Source organism: Carcharhinus amblyrhynchos, chromosome 9, assembly GCF_965287045.1.
Source record: "Carcharhinus amblyrhynchos chromosome 9, sCarAmb.v2.hapA, whole genome shotgun sequence".
Classification (NCBI taxonomy): domain Eukaryota; kingdom Metazoa; phylum Chordata; class Chondrichthyes; order Carcharhiniformes; family Carcharhinidae; genus Carcharhinus; species Carcharhinus amblyrhynchos.
The window spans coordinates 65454219-65475542 of NC_137332.1; the positions used below are offsets into that span (position 1 = coordinate 65454219).

A 21324-nucleotide genomic window follows, 5' to 3' on the forward strand; every position below is an offset into this window, starting at 1 on the left:
ATCTATAGGAAAACATACTAAGAGGACATGCCCTGATGCTACAGTGCTAAATGTTCTTCTGTTTCTCTATACAGTTGCATCTCTCATGTTGCCTTGGATTTGCTTCTGACTACACTGCCCTGAGGAGTTTTTCTCATTGAATAATCCTTTAATGTAACATATTTGATTCTTTTTAAAAAGTAAACTAAACTTAATGGCTAATTGTTAACATAATAAACGTGATTTGAAACAATTCCTTGACCATTTACTGTAAAGTATACCATAAGAATTTCACTTGCAGCATGTAAGTATCAGTATTATGCTGCACAGAACAGAGAGTTTTATTTACCAGACACAACAGGATTTGATATGAATGGGAGCACGAATTGCTTATTCACTCACATTCAGCACATTGGCATATAAAATAGATTTCCAGAAAAAATGAGGGGCTTAGAAATGCTTTAGATTCTCAATTTAAAAACGATTGACTTTATCTGTTTTAGGTATGTTAAAGGATATCCTCCAAACTCGCCTTATATTGGAAGCTCTCCAACCTTGTGCCACCTACTGCCAGAGAAAGTCCCATTCTGCTGTCTCAGATTAGATAAGGTATGAATTCAGGTGCTGTTTCTCATCTCTGCAAAGCCATCACGGAATATATTTATTTCATGAATAGGGCACCAGGAATTTTTTTTTAAGTGTTTTCATACAGACATTTGCAAAGTCATAATCAGAAAAAACAATTCTTCTGCTATCTCACAATTTATCTACTATTGTTAACAGTTCAGCAACAAATAGAAATACCGTAGATTGCAGTGTATAAATTGATCCAGTGTATAAGCTGCATGACTCCATTGTCTTGGAATCAAAATTCATGTTTAGTCCTACATTTGACGTATAAGTTAGTCCCTCTCCCGATATCCTGCTAAGAAATGCTACTCTTATTCAGAGTTGGCTTCGATTTTTCACCTCAGGAATGCATGTTTTATTCATCTTACAAGTCAGGCGTGGGATCAAACTCGACAATACAGGCTGTGTTGCCAAAAAGATGCATGGGAGTTTAACAGAAATGGGTCACCCTAGCAAAAAGAATTAAGTATTAAGCTAGTTTCAAACTAAAAGTCACTGTGATAAACCCCATGAGGAATTGCTGATTGATCTCCCTGTTGGGCTTGTTGAGTATGTGTTCCCCTGGGAACAGGCAGTGGACCACCCAGCTGGCACTCATTTCCTTTATTAAGCCTTCCCAGGACTGGGCCTACTGAATGGGAGTCACAGGCAAAGACTAGTGTGTGTACCATGTTAGTGGTTTTAATTTGCATTCTTTGATCAACTATGTTCCTTCCCAGTCAGGCTTTCTGAGTTATTTCATTCACCACATTTGTTAACTCATCAAATAACTGTGCTGCAATGAGGAAATTTGTTGATAGTGAGAAACTGGGGTGAGAATAAAGAAGAAGGAGTTCGCCCTGAAGAAGATGCCAAAGACCGAATGCACCAGGAGGACACAGGCTAGCCACTGGCCTGATCTTGAAAAGCATTTGTTGGGATGGACCCTCAAAATGTATATCTGTACTTGGGTGCATTAAGGCCATATCAAACTCTCAACCCAATAAAAAGTTTGAAGTTAGTCGTAGCCATTTTATGGAATGAAAATACCAAGTATTATGGCAGAAAGAGATGACTAAAGTATAGAACAGAGTATTGTCTATAGATGTTATGGACTTGTGGAAGGCTTTTGGTGAAGTTCCATATAAAAAACTTAATTAATTGAGGGAAAAATATTGAATTGGCTGGGAAATTGATTGAATGGCAGGCAACAGAAAGTTGGGATAATGGGTAAGTACTCACATTGGTGGGATGTGACTAGTGGTGTTGCACAAGGATCTGTGTTTGGATTTCAGTTGTTCACAACATTTGATCATGACTTGGACAATGGCGTAGAAAGTCATCCATCTTGTTTGCTGATGACACAAAGTTAGGCGGCATTGTGGACAGTGTAGAAGTTAGTATAAAATTATGAAGGGATATTGATAGACTAGGTGAATGGGTGAAACTCTGGCAGATGGATTTCAATCCAAGCAAGTGAGAGTTATTCACATTTTAGACCGAAAATGATAGTTCAAAGTACTTTCTAGATGGTATGAAGTAAAATACTGTAGGTGTCCAAAGAGACTTAGGGGGTTTAGGTGTGTAGATCTTTAAAAAGCCACTTACCGGTTCAGAAAATGATCAGGAAAGCTAATGGAATGCTGGCCTTTATAGATAGAGGAACATAAGGATACAGAAGTTATGCTGCAGTTTTACAAAGCGCTGGTTAGATCCCATGTGGAATACTGAGAGCAGATCTGGGTACCACACCTTAGGAAGGACATATTGGCCTTGGAGGGAGTGCAGTGTAGTTTTACAAGAATGATGCCTGGATTTCAGGAGCTTAATTGTCAGGAGAGATCATACAAATGAGACCTGTTTTCTTTAGAATTTAGAAAGTTAAGAGGTGATCTGATTGAAGTCTTCAAGAGCAGATAAAGATAAATCGTTTCCATTGGTTGGAAATTCTAGAACTAAGGAGCATAGTCTAAAAATTAGGGCCAGATCTTTTGTTGGGGAGGGATTAGTTGGCACATGCTGACTCAGATCACAGGGTGGGGAGGATGTTACTTTTTGCTTTCATTGTGGCACTCTTTAAAAATGGTGCCCTGATCTCAGTGCAGCCAGGCTTTGCCAGCGCATTGAGGCCTCGCTTTCCCGACATGATGACATGAAACATACCCAATTGTTTTTTTGTGTGACAGTGTGGCGAGATCTCCAAAGAAACATGTCGTTTTTCCCACCGGTATCAACACTCTGTCATTTTTTGATTTTTTGAGTCCCCCTTGTGTTTCTCAAAATGTGAGTAACAAGAATCAGCGATTTAATAAGCTAATTCCATTCCTAAGGAACCCAAGCTAAATTAATCTCCCTTCTCAGTCCTTATCGAAGTGTAGAATATATTAGCAATGTCTTTTAGGTCCTCCATTGGTGCTGTTTCAAATTTTGTTGTTGGTTCCCCAAATGCTACATTATCTCAATGGATTCTAATTTATGCATAGTTCACCTGGTACACGTATCTTGGTCGGAAATGATCAGTTTCTACCAACTAGCAATACATACAGGCATTTTCTATTTTTGTCATCTTCCTGTAATATTTTTTATGTTAGTTTTTTTAAGCAGGAGTCAAGTTTTTGTCAGTGACAAATGAAAATTCATTTGACATTAGGAATATTCAAGTATGTACTTGTTTAGAAATTCAAATAAATACATTTTTTTTCCTCTAGGGGTGCCAACATAATTATTATGAAGATGCAAAAGCATATGGGTTCAGGAACAAACTTATCATTGTTTCTGCAGAAACAGCAGGAAATGGATTGTACAACTTTATTGTTCCTCTTAGAGCTTACTATAGACCAAAGAAGGAGTTAAATCCCATAGTATTACTTCTGGACAATCCGTAAGTCCTGCTACTTCCTTTCTAATTATTTAACAGTTTGCAAAAATACAGTAATTTCAAACTCAACAAAATAATCATCCAAGCTTTAATGGAGTAAAAAATGGCTTCTTGAAGTATTGATAAAACTTAATCAATCTGTAACTGTTGTGCAAAGAAATGTGACATTTTCATGTTATGCAAGTTATCCAAATTATAAGGTAATAAGGACGTATATGTTGTGGCAACAACAACAACAACTATATATATTGCTCCTTTAACATAATAAAATGCTCCACGATACAGAACATTATCAAACAACATTTGAAAGAGTCACGTAAGTAGATATTAGGACAGAGGATCAAAAACTTGGTCAAAGTGGTGGTATTAAGGAGCACCTTATAAGAGGAGAAAGTGTTGGGGGGCCAAAGTGGTTTAGGAAAGGAGTCCCAGAACTTGGGGCAGAGACAACTGAAGGCATAACCAACAATGGTGGACCGATTAAAATTGGAGGTCCATGACAGTCCAGAATTGGAGGAGCACTGGGATCTGTATGGCTGGAAGAGGGAGTGTGGCAGGGATGAGATTTTGGAGGGACTTGAAAACAATGAAGATAATTTTAAATTAGAGGTGCTGGTGGACTAATGTAGGTCAACGAGTTCAAGGCTGAAGTGTTAGTGAGACTTGGTGCAAGTTAGGATACAGGTAGCAGAGGTTCAAATGAGCTCAAGTTTTGTAGGATAAATGAAGAAAGTAGTAAAATATCGTGAAAGACATGGATAAGGGTTTCAGCAGTAGTGTAAATCTGCTCATCATTTATATGGACATATTTTTGTTTTTTTTGTTGCATTTTTTGTTCAGTTCTTTTGCTAGTGGGGTTTTTTAAGTGGCCGGGTATTGCCAAAACTTCAGTCAATACAAAGGCTCACGAATGCCAGTGTCCCAGTTTAAGGACATCTCTTTTATTTGACCAGCAATTGTGGGGAGAAGTCACCAAAGAATTCTAGGCCTCTCCAGAGATAGAGCAGCCTGACGCCTCTGATGAATTCCGGGTTTTGGTCAATTGTACATTTTCCTTATCAAATTCTTCTGCCTTTCATTAGCTTGGAATTAATCATCTTCAGTATACATAAATCATTAATAACACCTGTCAGATACCTTAGTCAATTGCACCTAGTCCTCTGGCATAATGGTATTTTGTTAGTCCGTTAGCAACCAGACGCCTGGCCATTAAGTTCAAAATTAACATTCCCACAGGTTCCTGTCCAGGTCAGTGCCAAATCAGTGTGATACTGTGTCTGGGTAAGCGTCTATCTTATCTGGACAGTAATTAATTCTACTCGTAAGCAGTCATGAGAATATAACAGCTAGCAATTCCCATTGATAAGAAACTGCACATTCTGAGATTTCATTGTTTCCTAAGAATGTGGTTCTGTTTGAAAGTCCCCATACCATTAGGCTGTGTGGCAACTTGCTCTTGGCCAAAGTGCAAAATCACTTTAAAATATCAAAATATGCATTTAAATCACAATCACTTGTTTTAAATCTCTTACTGCGGTAATATGTGTGTAAACTATTGTTAGTTTATAAGTCTGCTTAAGAGTCAGGTGCTGGTAGTCCTGTCAGTGTCTTAAACGCCTAATTGTTTAAAATCTTTTCTAACCTATTAAGATTTTCCCTTTCCCCAAAACTTTCATGGGAGATGGCTGTTACTGCAGGAGCAGCATTTATTGCTTAAATAAAAAAAAACAAAGTAATGCCAATGTTGGAAATCTGAAATAAAAACTGAAAATGCTAGAAATACTCAGCAGGTCAGGGGATATCTGTGGACAGAGACAAATTTATGTTTCAGTCTGATGACATTCAGACCATGTTCTGCCTTACCTGCTGAATATTTTTGTAGTTTTCTCCTATTTTTGCCCATCCCTAATTACCTTTGAGAAAGTAGTGGGGAGATACTTTCTGAAACACTGCAGTCCGTTTGGTGAAGGTAAGCTACAGTGCTGGTGGAAAGAGATTTCCAGGATTTTTACCCAGTAACAGTGAAAGAGCAACAAGATTACTTCTTGTCACCATATGAGTAACTTGGAGGGGGCACTTGTTCTTCCAGGTGGTAGGGAATGTGGGTTTGCAAAGTGCTGTTGAAGATGCCAGGGCTTACTGCTCGAGGATGGGGCTAAGTTGTTCTGGTGATGAAGGGAGTGGATGTTTGAGGTAAGGGATGGATTGTCAATCAGGTGGGCTGTGTTGTCTGGATTGTGTCCAGTTTCTCATTTGTTCTTGGAGTTTCACTCATCCAGATAAGCAGAGAATATTTTACCACATTCCTGACTTGCGCCTTTCAGAAGGTAGACAGACTTTGAGGAGTCAGGAGGCAAGTTACTCAGTATAGAATTCCCAGCCTCTAACCTGACCTTGTGGCCACATAATTTATATAGCTGGTCTAGTTAATTTTCTGGTTAGTGGTAAACTCCAAGAATGGTTAATAGTGGAAGATTCAGTGATGATAATGCCATTGAAAGTCAGGGATGGTGTTCAGGCTCCCCCCTGCTATAGATGGTCATTTGGTCATTAGTTGCTCCTTGTATGGCAATGAATGTTACTTTGTTTACATTGCAACATGTAAATATCTCCTTTAATTGGCAACAGTTGCTTATTCAGTTTTATTCTTGATGAAAATTGGTTTTCAACAAAATGTAACTCAATAACTATAATACAAGGGTTAATTCTAACTGTGTGATATGCTAATGAGACACCATATACATCATCACAGGAAGTGCTGCAATATCTCATGATCCTGCTCTCACTTGTTGGACCCCATAACAAGGCGAAGCCGCACAGTGCGAGACGTTCAATGAAAGATAGCATGTTCCTAACCTGTGCAGACTCTGCAAATATTCTGTGCGAGCACAATGAGATGAAGAACATTATATGGTGAAAGAATAAGTATGGAAAAACCACCACCATTACTGGAAAGCTTCAAGCATTTCATAATCAGGCAGCAGCACGCTTGAATTGGAGCTGAAGATTTGCCAGATATCATCAGGCCGTGCTGCGAACAAGTCAGTCCACTATTGTAAGTGAATGGTGGCTGAGCAGGCAATATCCTAGTTGGGCAAAGGATCACTGAAGACATAGCTCCATATGATGAAGTAATAATAGACTCAATGTCTGCCTTAATCTGCAAAGGAATGCCATGTTGAGGTGGCTAAATTTAACAAATGTACCCAAAGACAAAGGGAAAGTAGTGATATATCATCAACAATCTGTATAGACTTGCTCTGAATGACAACTGTGAATATGGCAACTTAAAAGTGAAGTAATCAGGGACAGAATTGCTGTCTACGTCTTGGATGGAACACTGTTTGATCAATTGCCATCACATGGTAATTTAAGCTTAACAAAAGCATTTCAACTGAGCAGACAACCTGAGGTCAGGAAACAGAATCGATCAGTGATTCAGGGTGAGAGAAAGAGCCAGATCCCAAAAATGACTGATGCAGTGGAGTTGTTAAATTTAAAAACAGTGAATCAGCTGGAAGCAGAAAGAGCATTCATCAACTATCCCAGCTAACTATTATCTGTATGGTGAAAAAACACATGCATGAAATTGTACTTGCCAAAGAGGCCAAATGCAATTTTTGTATGAAGGTGGTTGCATTCATGCTGCAAGACCCTTTGGTCTTTGAAAGGTAGCAGGATCTGTAAAATAAAAGATATCAATAATATTGAAATGCCTTTCCTTGGAGAGATCCAACAACAGAGCAGAAGTGACTGGAGTGCTGATATTGTAATACGGGGAAACCAAAACACAATTTAATTTAGAGACAGGTGCAGCAGTTTTAAGTCTTTCTGATGCTGAACTGTGGCTGAAGAAAAGTTATCTTCAGTGATCATGCAAAAAACTACATGGTGCATAGGGTGTAGAATTCAAGATCGCTGGACAATTGAATGCAACCCTTCAAGGTAGAGGAAGACCACTGAAAGCTTATGTGATACTGAATCAGAGCTTTTCACTCTTAAGCCGGCAAGCATTTACAAACTGGCATTTGATTTGCAGAGAGGAGGAACTGGAAAGCTGTGAAGATCTGAACTTTTGCAATGTTCACAGGTATAGGAAAGTGGAAGACAGTGTACCACATCACTCTAGATCCTGAAATGAAGCCAGAAAACCTTCTCATCCAGTCTTGCCAAAGGTAAAGAAGATAACTGAATATACGTTGAAGCAAGCAGTTATTTTATTTCTGATAAAACCAACAAGCTGGTGCCCAGGAATGGTCCCAGTGCCAAAACCCAACAGATACATCAGAATTGATATAGATCTTATAGAACTGAACAATTGTACGTGACACATTTATCCTGTGTTGTCCGTGGACAAAGCTTAGCAAAATTAGAAAACAGTTCAATCTTCATGAATATAGATACAAATAATTGTTTATTTTTGTAATTACCCCTTGACAAAAAGACGAAGTTTCTCACAACCTTCATTGCACTAGCCCATTTGGGGGGTTTTATTTCAACTGATTACCCTTTGAATTCACATCAGCACCAAAATTCTTCCAGAGGGCACTGTCAAGTCTCCTCGAAGGATGGATGGAGTTGCATTTCACATGGATGATGTCCTGATCCAAGGATCCACTCAGACAGAACGTGACACGTGAGTGTGGCCTGTGTAATAACGCTGACAGGGAGCCGGACATACAGTCAACAATAGATGTAAGTTCTCACAGCTGATTGTCAAGTACATTGGGTAAATTGTGTTTTCCATCCGTTTCAGAGCAGATTCACAGAAGAGCAATCGGGGTGTTTCCAGCTCCTCAGTTTGTGACTGAGCTCCAAGAATCCAAGTTTTGGTAAACCTAGTAGGGAAGTGTTTGCTCAACCTAGTTGTTATCAACTGTTACACAAAGGTAATAGTCATGGTGCTGGGAGGAAATGTAATAGAGGTCTTTTGAGAAAATCGAAGAGATGCTATTGTCACCTGATACTTTAGCTCTCTATGGCTGAGACTAGCCACAGATGCGTCTTCTACAGGATTGGGAGCTGTACTCTTTCACAAACAGGTGGATGGAAAGTGTAACAAAAGCAAAATATTACAGATGCTGGAAATCTGAAATTAGAACACAAAATGCTGGAAAAAGCCGGTCCATTAGTATCTATGGAGAGAAAAATAGAATGTTAATGTTTTGAGTTTGTATGACTTCTTCAGATGAAAAGCACAGATCAGTTTCCTATACATCCCACGCACTGACAGACTGAACAGAGATAAAGAAGTATGAGCTACATGGGCTTCTGGCAAGTTTGAAGGTTGCGTTCTTGATCTCTGCTTCAAAATAGAGACTGATCACAGACCTTTAGTGACACTGTTAACTTCTGAAGCAAATGCCTTCACGTGTACAATGATTCAGACTAGGATGATGAGGTTTAGTGCGAAGACAAGAGTACGTTTCGGCAAAAGAGCAGACTATAACAAATTATTTACCTGCATCCCCATGGCAAGACCTAAACAAATTGATGTAGCCCTTGTTAAAGACATAGAAACCTTTATGTTGACAGCAACCACAACTCTATCAACGCCAACTCAGTGACAAAATGAAATCAGGGATACTCAGAAATCTGGTGATGAACGTGTTCATATCACAGAGTACTGCATCAAAGGATGGCCAGCCTACATGCCTCACAATCCAATTCTCAGACAGTACCATGAACAGAGAGGACACCTCAGTGTGGTTGATGATTTACCCACAAGAGACTGGTCATTGCAAATGTGATGAGACTCAACCTTCTGCAACCATTGTCCAAGGACATTTGGACATCACAGAATATCAAGGCAGAGCAGGGATATTCTGTTTGGTAGCCAGATCTCTCAAAATTGTTGGAAGAGATGATTTCAAAGTGTATTATTTGTACTACATTGTCAGGAGATAAGAGAAATATTGATGAAATCTTCCGTTGTATCAAGACCATGGAAACATTAGGGAGGGGCCTTTTTGAATACAGAGGTAAGATTTTTTTTATCACATCAGACTATACTGCTCCAGATGGGTAAAAGTCAAGCACAGCTGTGTCATATTTCTGAGTAAGAAGTCTGACAACACCAGGTTTAAGTCCAACCAATTTATTTGATAGTAAACTCACAAGCTTTCAGGGTTTGTCCCTTCGTCAGGTGAAAGAACTCTCCATTCACCTGACAAAGGGACAAACCCTGAAAGCTTGTGAGTTTACTATCAAATAAATCGGTTGGACTTAAACCTGGTGTTGTCGTACTTCTTACTGTGTTTACCCCAGTCCAACGCCAGCATCTCCACATCATATTTCTGAAGCAGTGATTACGTTGCTGAAGGACATGTTGCAACACATGGAATTCTAGACCTTGTAATCTTAGACAATGGGTTGCAGTTTGTCAGTGAATAAAGAGTTCACGGCATCTTATGGATTTTTCCAGACTACCAGCTCACCATATACCCCCAAGAAAATGGTGAAGTTGAAAGAGGAGTGTTCACAGGAAAAGCATTGCTGAAGATGAATGACAACATCCGACTCGCACTTCTGAGCTCTTGTTCAACTGCACTCCAAATAGTTTAACACCTCGTGAATTCCTTATGGGATGAAGACTTGTCACAGAGCATACAATCTGTCAATGCTCCAAAGTGGAGAGTCAGTTTGGTTCAGAGACCAAGCTATTTATGGACAATTGGTTGAACATCCACGCTCCTAACTCATACAGACCAAAAGTGTGCTAGTCGGCCACACACAAGCAATTTCCTACACAGTTGAAGCAGCCACATAACCAAGCCAAACAGACCAGAGATGCTGCATTCATCGAAAGATCCAGCTGATTACCAGACTGGTGAACCTGAGCCATCTACAGATTTCGTATAGCAGAATTTGAGAAATCACCCACGGGACTCCCATCCCCAATCACCTCCAAAGGAGTTGAGGATGCGTTCAGTGAAACTTGGGGTGGTGGGGGAGGGGGAGTAGATGTAGTATAAATGATTAATTCTATCTGTGTGATATGTTATTGAGAAGGTATATACCATCCAGGAAGTCTTGTAATGTCTCATGTCCTTGCTCACTCCTGTTGGATGGAGCCATAGTAGATGTTCAAGAAAAGTTAGTGTTTTCCTTAAATCAGCAAACTGAGGAAGTATTTTGCGTTGGCACAAGGCCAAAAATATTAGCCATTTCAGATTGAGATAATTTTGGAGTCTGAAGACTATAATGTTCTTGTATGAAACATGTTACATAAGAACATCATGCATATTAAGACTAAATGCAGTTCCCAGTGCTTACTAAGAATAATAAGTGCAGTTTCTAGTGATGAAGAATACAAGGTCAGTTTCTAGCGTTTATAGGGTTGATTTTTCCCCCCACCATCTGAAAACATGAGTCTTTTTGTGGCCTAGGCTTGGTTAGCATTTTGACAGGCTCCTGTTGCCCCTGGAAGGGCTAGGAAATAGTCTGGCTCCTATGCTGAGTCAGCTGATAGAGCTTTGGGAAGGATGTGGATTTGAAGTAGCCCTGCTCTTTATAGCTTCACCAAAAAAAAGGTATTTCCTGGCCAATCTCCCAACTGTACTTCAGAATTACAATGAAGACCCTGTGTATGCTATGGAATCCAATTAGATGAAGTTTGCGTTGATTTACATGGGTGCCTTAGCTGCCTTTACAATGACTTGTGGGATTATGGCAGTGAGCTTGAGGAGAGCAGGAACAGGATGGGAAACACAGCAAGTTCAGAACTGCCTCCGTCCATTTCCAATCCAAAGTCAGACTGACCTTTATGTCTCTGTTTGCAGGAAATTAAAGCAGTTAATTCAATCAGATACGGTCAATATATTACTCATTTAACAGTTTATGTATAAAAACAACTTGCATTTTGACTGATGTAAATTCACAGATCTGTTCAAACAAAAACGATTTTTTTGCTCAAATGTTTTTAAATCGAAGTAAACGTTTGAGCAAAGTAAACATACTGAAATTTCTATTGATGAAAGTTTTATCCATTCAACTGTAATGTAGGCTACTTTTGATGTTTTGAATTAAGTTTGCCTTTGACATAACAGTGAAAATGATTTTCATTCACGGTTTTGAACCCATTCAGGGAAAGATTTATTTTGTATTTTTTTTCTGCCCCCCCCCCCCCCCCCACAGGCATTCCCCAGCCAATAGTGCAAGCAGGTGACCTTGGATATCAGTGTTCAAAGTTCAAAAGAGAGGCCAGCCTCCAATTTTATTTTGCTTGCTGTAAGGAATCACTGCTGCCTTGTGGGACAGTGTGGTTAAGAGAGATATTGCAGCATCAGCGATAATGGTTTCACCCCTTGTCTCCTGTAGTGCATTCAATTGGAGTACTAGAGACCTGCACCTATTTACAATCCCCACACTTGTGTGCGTTCGGCAAACAGCATCTTTTGGCAATTTCCCACAATAATTATCTACCACTTAAAAAGTCAATCATAAAGGAGACATTTAACATGCTCACAATTTTAGGTAAATCAGGAAGCTTTTTACACCTTGCTAAAGTACAAAGACCTTAATTACTTACTATTATAAATGCGCTGCTAATTGCAGGCAAATTTAAATGTTTATGAAATGTCGCTCTGCTCTTTCTACTAACTATAGACCTGGCATGTAGGAATTGAGTGCTTAGTGTTGCAGTATAGTTGGACATTGCCACAAAGTGTGGTGAAATTTTGACTGAGTGATTGGACAACATGTGTTTACTTATTGTAGTAGCTCAAGTTTTATTGTCCTGACACCTTCCTTGGGTGGATGTGGATAATTTTTACAGGAAAAGAATAGAGTTGGAAAGTTGTGGTATTAATGCAATTTGGCACTAGGCACTCGAGTACTGTGAACCCTTTTAATTGGCTAATGCTTTATTTCCAAATAGGAGTATTGCGGACCCTGCATTTATTCTATACTTCAGCCTTACTGTGCACAATTTATATAGTGAGAAACTATAATTGATGGGGACTGTACCTGTCTTACAATTCTGGGTGGTGCATGCAGGCTTTTCTTACCCCATACACTTTTCTAAGAAATTTCATTAGAACTGATATGCGAAGTCTGAAAGTCTCGGATTTTGTTGTGAATGGTAAAGGAACAGCTTTCACCATTCACGTCACATAGAATTGCCACCAGAATTTTAGTTGGCTTGCCAGTGAAGACTTTCAGTCACGTGATGTTTACAGAGGATTTGTGCTGTCTGTGAGCAGGCCTAGGCAGCAGTAAGTTTTGCAACTAATCAGATTAAGAATCCTCGGAGACATGCTGGCTGCAATGTAAGAAATTTAAAAAAAGCAGAAAGCAAAACAAAGATTGTGGCATACGTGTGAGATCAAGGACCACAAGTAAAAGAGCAAATCCAAGTATGGGTGGGATCTTGAGCCCGTGTTTGCCATCTGCGGGAGTGGACTCAAAATGCACAGAGTTTAGAAAAGCATTATCCTCACTAGTGAAATCTATGTTTTTGATTTTGAGCCAACCTCGCTGGGGAGTGATGTGGAACATGCCGGGGAAGGGCACAAACCTAATTTGAATAGAACATAGAACATAGAACATTACAGCGCAGAACAGGCCCTTCGGCCCACGATGTTGCGCCGACCAGTTAAAAAAAAACAACAACAATGACCCACTAACCTAAACCAAGCCCTTTTCGTCCATAAACCTGTCCACAGACCTCTTAAACGCCCCCAAACTAGGCGCATTTACAACTGCAGCAGGCAGGGCATTCCAATCCCTCACCACCCTCTGGGTAAAGAACCTACCCCTGACATCTGTCCTATAACTACCCCCCCTTAGTTTAAAGCCATGCCCCCTCGTGCTAGATTTTTCCATCAGAGGAAAAAGGCTATCACTATCCACCCTATCTAAACCTCTAATCATCTTATATGCTTCAATAAGATCCCCTCTTAGCCGCCTTCTTTCCAGTGAAAACAACCCCAAATCCCTCAGCCTCTCCTCATAGGATCTCCCCTCCATACCAGGCAACATCCTGGTAAACCTCCTCTGCACCCTCTCCAAAGCCTCCACATCCTTCCTGTAATGTGGGGACCAGAACTGCACACAATACTCCAAGTGCGGCCGCACCAGAGTTGTGTACAGTTGCAACATAACGCTACGACTCCTAAATTCAATCCCCCTACCAATAAACGCCAAGACACTGTATGCCTTCTTAACAACCTTATCTACTTGATTCCCAACTTTCAGGGATCTATGTACACATACACCTAGATCCCTCTGCTCCTCCACACTATTCAAAGTCTTCCCGTTAGCCCTATACTCAACACATCTGTTATTCCTACCAAAGTGAATTACCTCACATTTCTCTGCATTAAACTCCATCCGCCACCTCTCGGCCCAGCTCTGCAACCTGTCTAAGTCTTCCTGCAAACTATGACACCCTTCCTCACTATCTACCACACCTCCGACTTTGGTGTCATCAGCAAATTTACTGATCCACCCAACTATACCCTCATCCAGATCATTAATAAAAATCACAAACAGCAGTGGCCCCAACACAGATCCCTGGGGCACACCACTTGTAACCGAACTCCATGATGAATATTTACCGTCAACCACTACCCTCTGTCTCCTATCCGCTAGCCAATTCCTAATCCAGTTCCCTAGATCACCCCCAATCCCATACATCTGCATTTTGTGCAGAAGCCTACCATGGTGAAGCTTGTCAAACGCCTTACTAAAATCCATATACACCACGTCCACTGCCTTACCCCCATCCACCTCTTTGGTCAGCTTTTTATTGATGAACACTTCTGCTGGATATTGAGCTCGCACCATCTATTCAGTTGATAGAATCAATGAATCCCTGCACTACAGAAAGAGGCCATTCAGCCCATTGAGCCTGATCGACCACAATCCCACCCAGCTGTACTCCCGTCACCCCACATATTCACCCTGCTAATCCCCTGACGCTAGGGTTAATTTAGCAATGGTCAATCAACCTAACCCACACATCTTTGGACTGTGGGGGGAAACTGGAGCTCCGGAGAAAAACCCATACCGACACAGGGAGAATGTGCAAACCCTCCCAGACAGAAAGTGACCCCAGGCCGGAATTAAACCCAGTTCCCTGGTGGTGTGAGGCATCAGTGCTAACCACTGTGCCAGCCTGCCACCAAAGTTTTATTTTAATAGTATCACAAGTAGGATTACATGAACACTGCAATGAAGTTGCTGTGAAAATCAACTAGTTGCCACACTCTGGAGCCTGTCCGGGGACATGGAGAGGGAATTTAGCATTGCCAATGCACCTAACCAGCCCACCTTTCAGACTGTGGGAGAAAACTGGAGTACCCTGAGGAAACCCATGGAGACTTGGGAAACAGCGACCCAAGCCGGGAACCAAACCCAGATCCCTGGCACTGAGACAGCAGTGCTAAACGTTGTGCCATCGTGCCACCCTGTGCTAGCTCCATTTATAACAGGTCCACATAAGTGATCTTGGCGCCATCGCCTCCATGGGGGATATTGGAGGTGAGCATTTGGGTAGCCATAACTTCCCAGGCAATTGAACATGCAAGGGGCACTAGGGAGAGTACTAGGGGTCCACACAAGTGCAGCTTGGGGCCAGGAGTGAGGGTCACTATCACCATCAGGGGGAGGGTGGGGTGGTGGGGGGGTGTGTGTGGGTCACTCTGAGGCCTTACCTTCCCTTCATATTGGGTTGCCCCTTGCTCCGAGGATATGTGTGGGCTGCTGAGCAAACATCACTTCCCAGTTCCTCCAAGCTGGTTTATTGTTCAGCCAGCAGCTGAGTGGGTGTCCTATCATGTTAGAGCTGCAAATTGGGGGAGGTGGCCACAACAAGAGGGGCAGTACTTGGTGTGACTGTGAGGTCCTGGGGTCCTCTCTCACTCGGGTGAAGAGATGCAAAATTGAACTACTCTGGTCCGAATGGATGTTGGATTGGGATTTGCTCCTTCCATGAACAGGGTCCTGGGAAGGATGGTCAGGGATTGTGATGGGGGGGGTGGTGGTGGGGATGTCTGCAGCAGGGCTTCTTTGCACAGTGTGGGAGAGACAAAGCACAGCCATTCTCACACTCCACAGGAATGAAACGCTGGGAGTGGGTATGGGTCCACTGAGCTTGGTGGCATGAAATGACAGGGTGAAGAACAGTGATTTATTATTTGTACAGTGGAGACTTCTTTAACTGGTCCCTACTTTCACCCGTGCCAACTAGGTGTTGATCACTTCTTCGCCCTCCCACTATGTCTAGGTGCTTCCCCAGAAACCACAGCTCAGGTTGAGGAGGCCTGCTGACTTCCATGCTGTGGTGCTTCCATGCTGTGGCACAAATATGCAGTGCTGCCCTCACTGATGTGTGGGGCTGGAGGTTTGTTACTCACAGGAATGCTAAAAGGAGCAGCTAGAATGAGATCCAGGAGTTCCGCCGTCCTCTAGCTCTGACATGTGAATTCCCACCAATGCCTGCATCATGCAATTGCAGCCGACTGACATGGAGGTCATGAACTGACTATAGTGTGAACATCACCTGCCATGGAGTGCATGTCCAACACCTAGGTCCAAGTTGTGTTCCTCAGGGATCAGTCCTGGGACCTTTGCTATTTGTAACATATATAAATGATTTGGAGGACAATGTAATTGGATTGATTAGTAAGTTTGCAGATGGCACAAAGGTTGGTGGATTTGTAGATAGCGATGAGAACCATCAGAGGATACAGCAGGATATAGATCAGTTGGATACTTGGGCAGAGAGATGGCAGATGGAGTTTAATCCGGACAAATGTGAGGTAATGCATTTTGGAAGGTCTAGTACAGATTGGAAATATACAGTAAATGGCAGAACCCTCAAGAGTATTGATAGGCAAAGGGATCTGGGTGTACAGGTACACAGGCCCCTGAATGTGGCAGTGCAGGTGGAGAAGGTAGTCAAGAAGGCATATAGCATGCTTGCCTTCATCGGCCAGAGCATTGAGTTTAAAAATTGGGAAGTCATGTTGCAGCTTTATAGAACCTTAGTTAGGCTGCACTTGGAATATAGTGTTCAATTCTGGTCACCACACTACCAGAAGGATATGGAGGCTTTGGAGAGGGTACAGAAAAAACTTACCAGGATATTGCCTGGGTATGGAGGGCAAAAAGAACAAAGAACATCCCAGCACGGGAAACAGGCCCTTCGGCCCAACGAGCCCGCGCCGCCGCATCTTCCCACACCTACCCCGCCCTGTGTGTATGTGAGTGGAACCCCTAATGTAGCCAGATTCAGGGGAGAATAGTGTAAATTTGGTAAACCAATCAGCCTAAGAGCACATCTTTGGGGTGTGGGAGGAAACCGGAGCACCTGGAGGAAATCCACGTAACCACAGGGAGAATGCGCAAACTCCCACAGACACAGGCCCAAATCCATGTATCTTCACAGCTGGTCCAGGATTAAGCACACACAACGACACGAAGTACTAGGCCACTCCCGGAACCTCCAAGAGCAGCCTACGCACGACCCACCATGTGCATGCCCCTCGTTTGACAACAAGGTGGACTGACCCTGTGGAATAAAAAGACAACACGTTAACATATAAAACTACATTTCCAGTGTCGTCCCGAGGCTCTGACCCTATTTAATACCCTCTACTATAACCCTCCATCCTTGTTTCGCTCATGTGTCTGTCTAAGTAAACCTTAAACAAGTCCAACGTGCCTGCCTCCACCACCCTACTCGGTAGCGCATTCCATACCCCCACGACCCTCTGCGTGAAAAACCTTCCTCTCATATCCAAATTATACTTCTCCCCCCTCACCCTTAGATTGTGACCTCTCGTAATTGTCCCCAATCTAGGGAAAAGCCTACCACTGTTGACTCTGTCTATTCCCTTCAGTATTTTATATACCTCTATCATATCACCCCTTAATCTCCGTCTTTCTAAGGAGAAGAGCCTCAGTTTCTCCAACCTTTCCTCGTAACTCAGTCCTTCCATGCCAGGCAACATCCTGGTAAACCTCCTCTGCACCCTCTCCAGGGTCTCCACATCCTTCCGATAGTAAGGTGACCAGAACTGGACGCAGTACTCCAAATGCGGTCTAACCAACGTTCTGTACAACTGAAGCATTAGACGGCAGCTCTTATACTCTATACCCCTTCCTATAAAGGCTAGCATTCCATAAGCTTTCTTCACAACCTTCTCTACCTGTGTCGACACCTTCAGAGAGTTGTGCACCTGCACTCCCAGGTCCCTCTGTATCTCTATACTCTTAATCGGTCTACCTTTTATCACATAACTCCTCCCTGCATTATTCCTTCCAAAATGCATCACCTCGCATTTGTCAGGAATAAATTCTATCTGCCATCTATCTGCCCAATATACCAACCTATCTATATCCTGCTGTGTCACCTGACAGTCCTCCTCAGTATCTGCCAATCCTGCCATCTTGGTGTCATCTGCAAATTTGCTGATCACACCACGTACACCCTCTTCCAAGTCGTTTATATATACTACAAAGAGGAGAGGTCCCTGCGGCACACCACTGGTGACTGCCCTCCAGCCAGAAAAGGTTCCCTCGACAACTACTCTCTGTCTCCTATTTCCCAGCCAGTTTTCGATCCACCTAGCTACCTGGCATTAGCTATGAGGAGAGGTTGGCAAAACTTGGTTTGTTTTCATTGGTGTGACAGAGGTTGTGGAGAGATCTGATAGAAGCCTACAAGATTATGAGAGGCATGGACAGAGTGGATAGTCAGAAGCTTTTCCCTAGGGTAGAAGAGTCTATTACTGGGGGGCATAGGTTTACGGTGCAAGGGGCAAGGTTTAAAGCAGATGTACGAGGCAGATTTTTTACACCGAGTTGTGGGTGCCTGGAACTCGTTGCCAGGGGAGGTAGTGGAAGTGGATACAGTAGTGACATTTAAGGAGTGTCTTGACAAGTACATGAATAAGATGGGAATAGAGTGATATAGTCCCCGGAAGGATAGGGGGTTTCAGTTAAATCAGGCAGCATGGTTGGCGCAGGCTTGGAGGGCCAAAGGGCCCGTTTTTGTGCTGTAACTTTCTTTGTTCTTTGAGTCTCACTTACCCTAGTTGAGCACAGAAAATCGTTCATCATCTTGTGGCACTGCTGCCCCATCCTCTTTTGCAGCGAGCTTACATTCACCAAGAATGTCACTGTTTCGCAGGCAGGGGTGATGACCTTAGTCGGACTTCTTCTCCTGGAGCAGAGGTAGAGTGCATCCAGCCTCTGCTGCACTCCATTGGGAAATCTGATGAGGGCTCCCTCTGAGAATCGTGGAGCGGGCTTCCTGACTGCCAACCCCTGCAAGTGGAGCAAGCGCCTGAGACCTATTTATTCGGAGCTCCCCAGTGATTGACGTGATTAAGCTGAACTGTAGTGCACAAATCAGAGGGAGGTCGCTAGGGGCGGGGCATTATTCTTGTGGCCATAAAAAGATTTGTCAGAGAGGCTGAAAATTCGGTCAGAAGTTATGCTGGAAATGTTGACGTGGTTCACAGTTTTTCTCGCTGAAACCAACACCTTGCCAAATTCCTGTAAGATCAACCCCTCCCCCAGTATATTTTTAAAAATCCGCAACATTAATTTTTTTCCTGAGACTCCGCACTAAGTTTATTTTTATTGTCACAAGTAGGCTCACATTAACACTGCAGTTAATCCCCTGGTAAATAACACTTACACCATTTAAAAACTCATTTATTCCTGCTTGAACAAGGCTTCTTTAACTGCCTTTTAAATGAGCCTCCGTAGGTCATTAGCTTCGGTTTATGTGATAACTGATTTCTGGGCAGGTTTTATCTGTTCAGACTGCAACAGCGGACCCTGTGGAGGAGCAGAATAATGCAACCAGCAGCGTCTGAGTTCTGCATGCATGGACAACAAATTCCTGGCAGTAATATGACAGCAGTAGTGATGAGCACTAGCCAGCCTCGCCAATATCAGTACTGGAAATTTCAGGCTGCCGTCTTGTCGTCTTCAACTCCTCTCCGTAAATTTGCCTGAACTTCCTTCCCTAATATCAGAAATTCTAAAAATTATAAAGCTGTTGGGAAAATTTGTTGATAGATTTTCTTAAAAATCTTGTTGAAGGATTCTGTAAGCTGCATTGGAATATTTTCTGGAAAAAACAGCATTACTTTCCTTGGGGAACAATAGTGGGTGAGGCAGGGTGGGCGGGGAGAAGGGTTAGGAAATGACACATCTTTATTTTGCTTTGTTTCCTCTGTATACAGGTGGCAACTGCCATCTACTGACAGAACTGAGCAATACACCACAATCTGCACACAAACACACGTTCTGCACCTCAGTAACAATGACAAAAGAAAATGACTGAAGCATTTTGTTCCGCTGCATGTCTAATTCACTATCAAATGTCCTCCAAAACTTTCAAACTACCAGCAAAGTACTTTGGAAAGAGAAGGAATTAAATTTTCATTATAGAGCATCTGTAAGTCTTGTTAGTTCTTGTTACGTATATTGGCCATGCTGAATTCTCCCTCCATGTACCCAAACAGGTGCTGGAGTGTGGCAACTTGGGGATTTTCATGCTAATTTCACTGCAGTGTTAATGTAAGCCTACTTGTGACACTGATAAGTAAACTTTTAAAAACTAAACTTTAGTTCGCATTAATCATTTGGAAGAAAAAATCGTCAAATGCCTTCAGTCTTTTCAAAACAAGCTTAATCCATTTAGGAGTGCATTAACTTATTATTATGAATGTAGTCTGCCATGAGCATTGTCTTAATCACTCTCAAGTGGTCTGTGTAGATATGCCCCATAATTACAACGGTCCCTTGTGAGCAGAACTGGAGACACAAGTCTCTTGTGCACATGCATTTCTTCAAGCTGAACAATATACACAATCAAAGCTATCACAATCACTGTAACTTATATCCACATGACATAAAATTTAAACAAAAAACACCTCTTTCACATTTAACTATAGCAGAGAGAGCTGTCCGGAGACATGACAACTGTTTACATCACCGTTCAGAGTCTCTGCCAGACTCTCACTAAAGTAATGACTTATTGGGAGAATTTCAGGGCATGGGATTTCTAACTATCCTGAGCAAAGGTCCTCACAGCTTTCTGTTTAACAGACAAACTGACTACCCTTGTAACCATCTCCCTTTCAAATAGCTCTCTCTATTATGTCTCTTTCCTAATCTACCTCTCACAGATGTATAGAAGACCATGTATTTTTTAATACAATGGCTTGGATTTTCTGTCAGTGCAAGGGTCCTGCTTCTGGAGCTGAAAGTGGGAGCCTGATTCTGATCCTATAAGGATAGCAGACAGTCTCCAAGAAAAGCTGCCAATCAGAGGGCTGGCAGCCTGTGCAGTAAGAAGTCCCACAACACCAGGTTAAAGTCCAACCAGTTCATTTGATAGTAAACCCACAAGGTTTCGGAAACACTGTTCTTTTGTCAGGTGTGTGGAAAGTTCTGGTATTGTGAGACTTCTTACTGTGTTTACCCCAGTCCAACGCTGGCATCTCCACATCAGCCTGCGCAGGACCAGCCCCAGCATTGGCCACTGCTGGGATTGCATCTGCAGAACAGGGGTGCATTTATGGCCGGGCTCCCTCACAGTCAGCTATGTGGGATATAGAAAGTGTCAGGGCCAATTCAGCAGGCCCTGGTGAGGACAGGTGTGTTGCTGAGGGCATGCATTGCCTTTCCATCAGAGGCAGATGTTGTTCCCCCAGTGTGATGCTCAATGTGCCAAAGAGTGTCAAAAAAGGGAGGCGAGCCCTACCCTGGAGTCCATTGGGAGACCAGAATTTACTTGGGGAGGAGGTCCACAAGCACTGGCAAAGTTGTGGGTTAGTGGATTCTAGGTGGGTGAACTGTCTGCCACCTTTCCTGTCACTAATAAAGTGACA

At 42.4% G+C, this 21324-nt stretch overlaps 1 protein-coding gene across 3 annotated transcripts in view; it reads left to right on the forward strand.

Annotated features, from left to right (window-relative positions):
* Nucleotides 1-21324, forward strand: part of LOC145348394 (potassium channel subfamily T member 2) — a 693657-nt gene that overhangs the window by 384419 nt on the left and 287914 nt on the right. For all 3 annotated transcript variants that reach the window (XM_080196607.1, XM_080196608.1, XM_080196609.1), the window contains 2 exons: nucleotides 483-588; nucleotides 3297-3469. In XM_080196607.1, the coding sequence (XP_080052733.1) occupies nucleotides 483-588; nucleotides 3297-3469 (279 nt within the window). The remainder of the gene's footprint in view (nucleotides 1-482; nucleotides 589-3296; nucleotides 3470-21324) is intronic.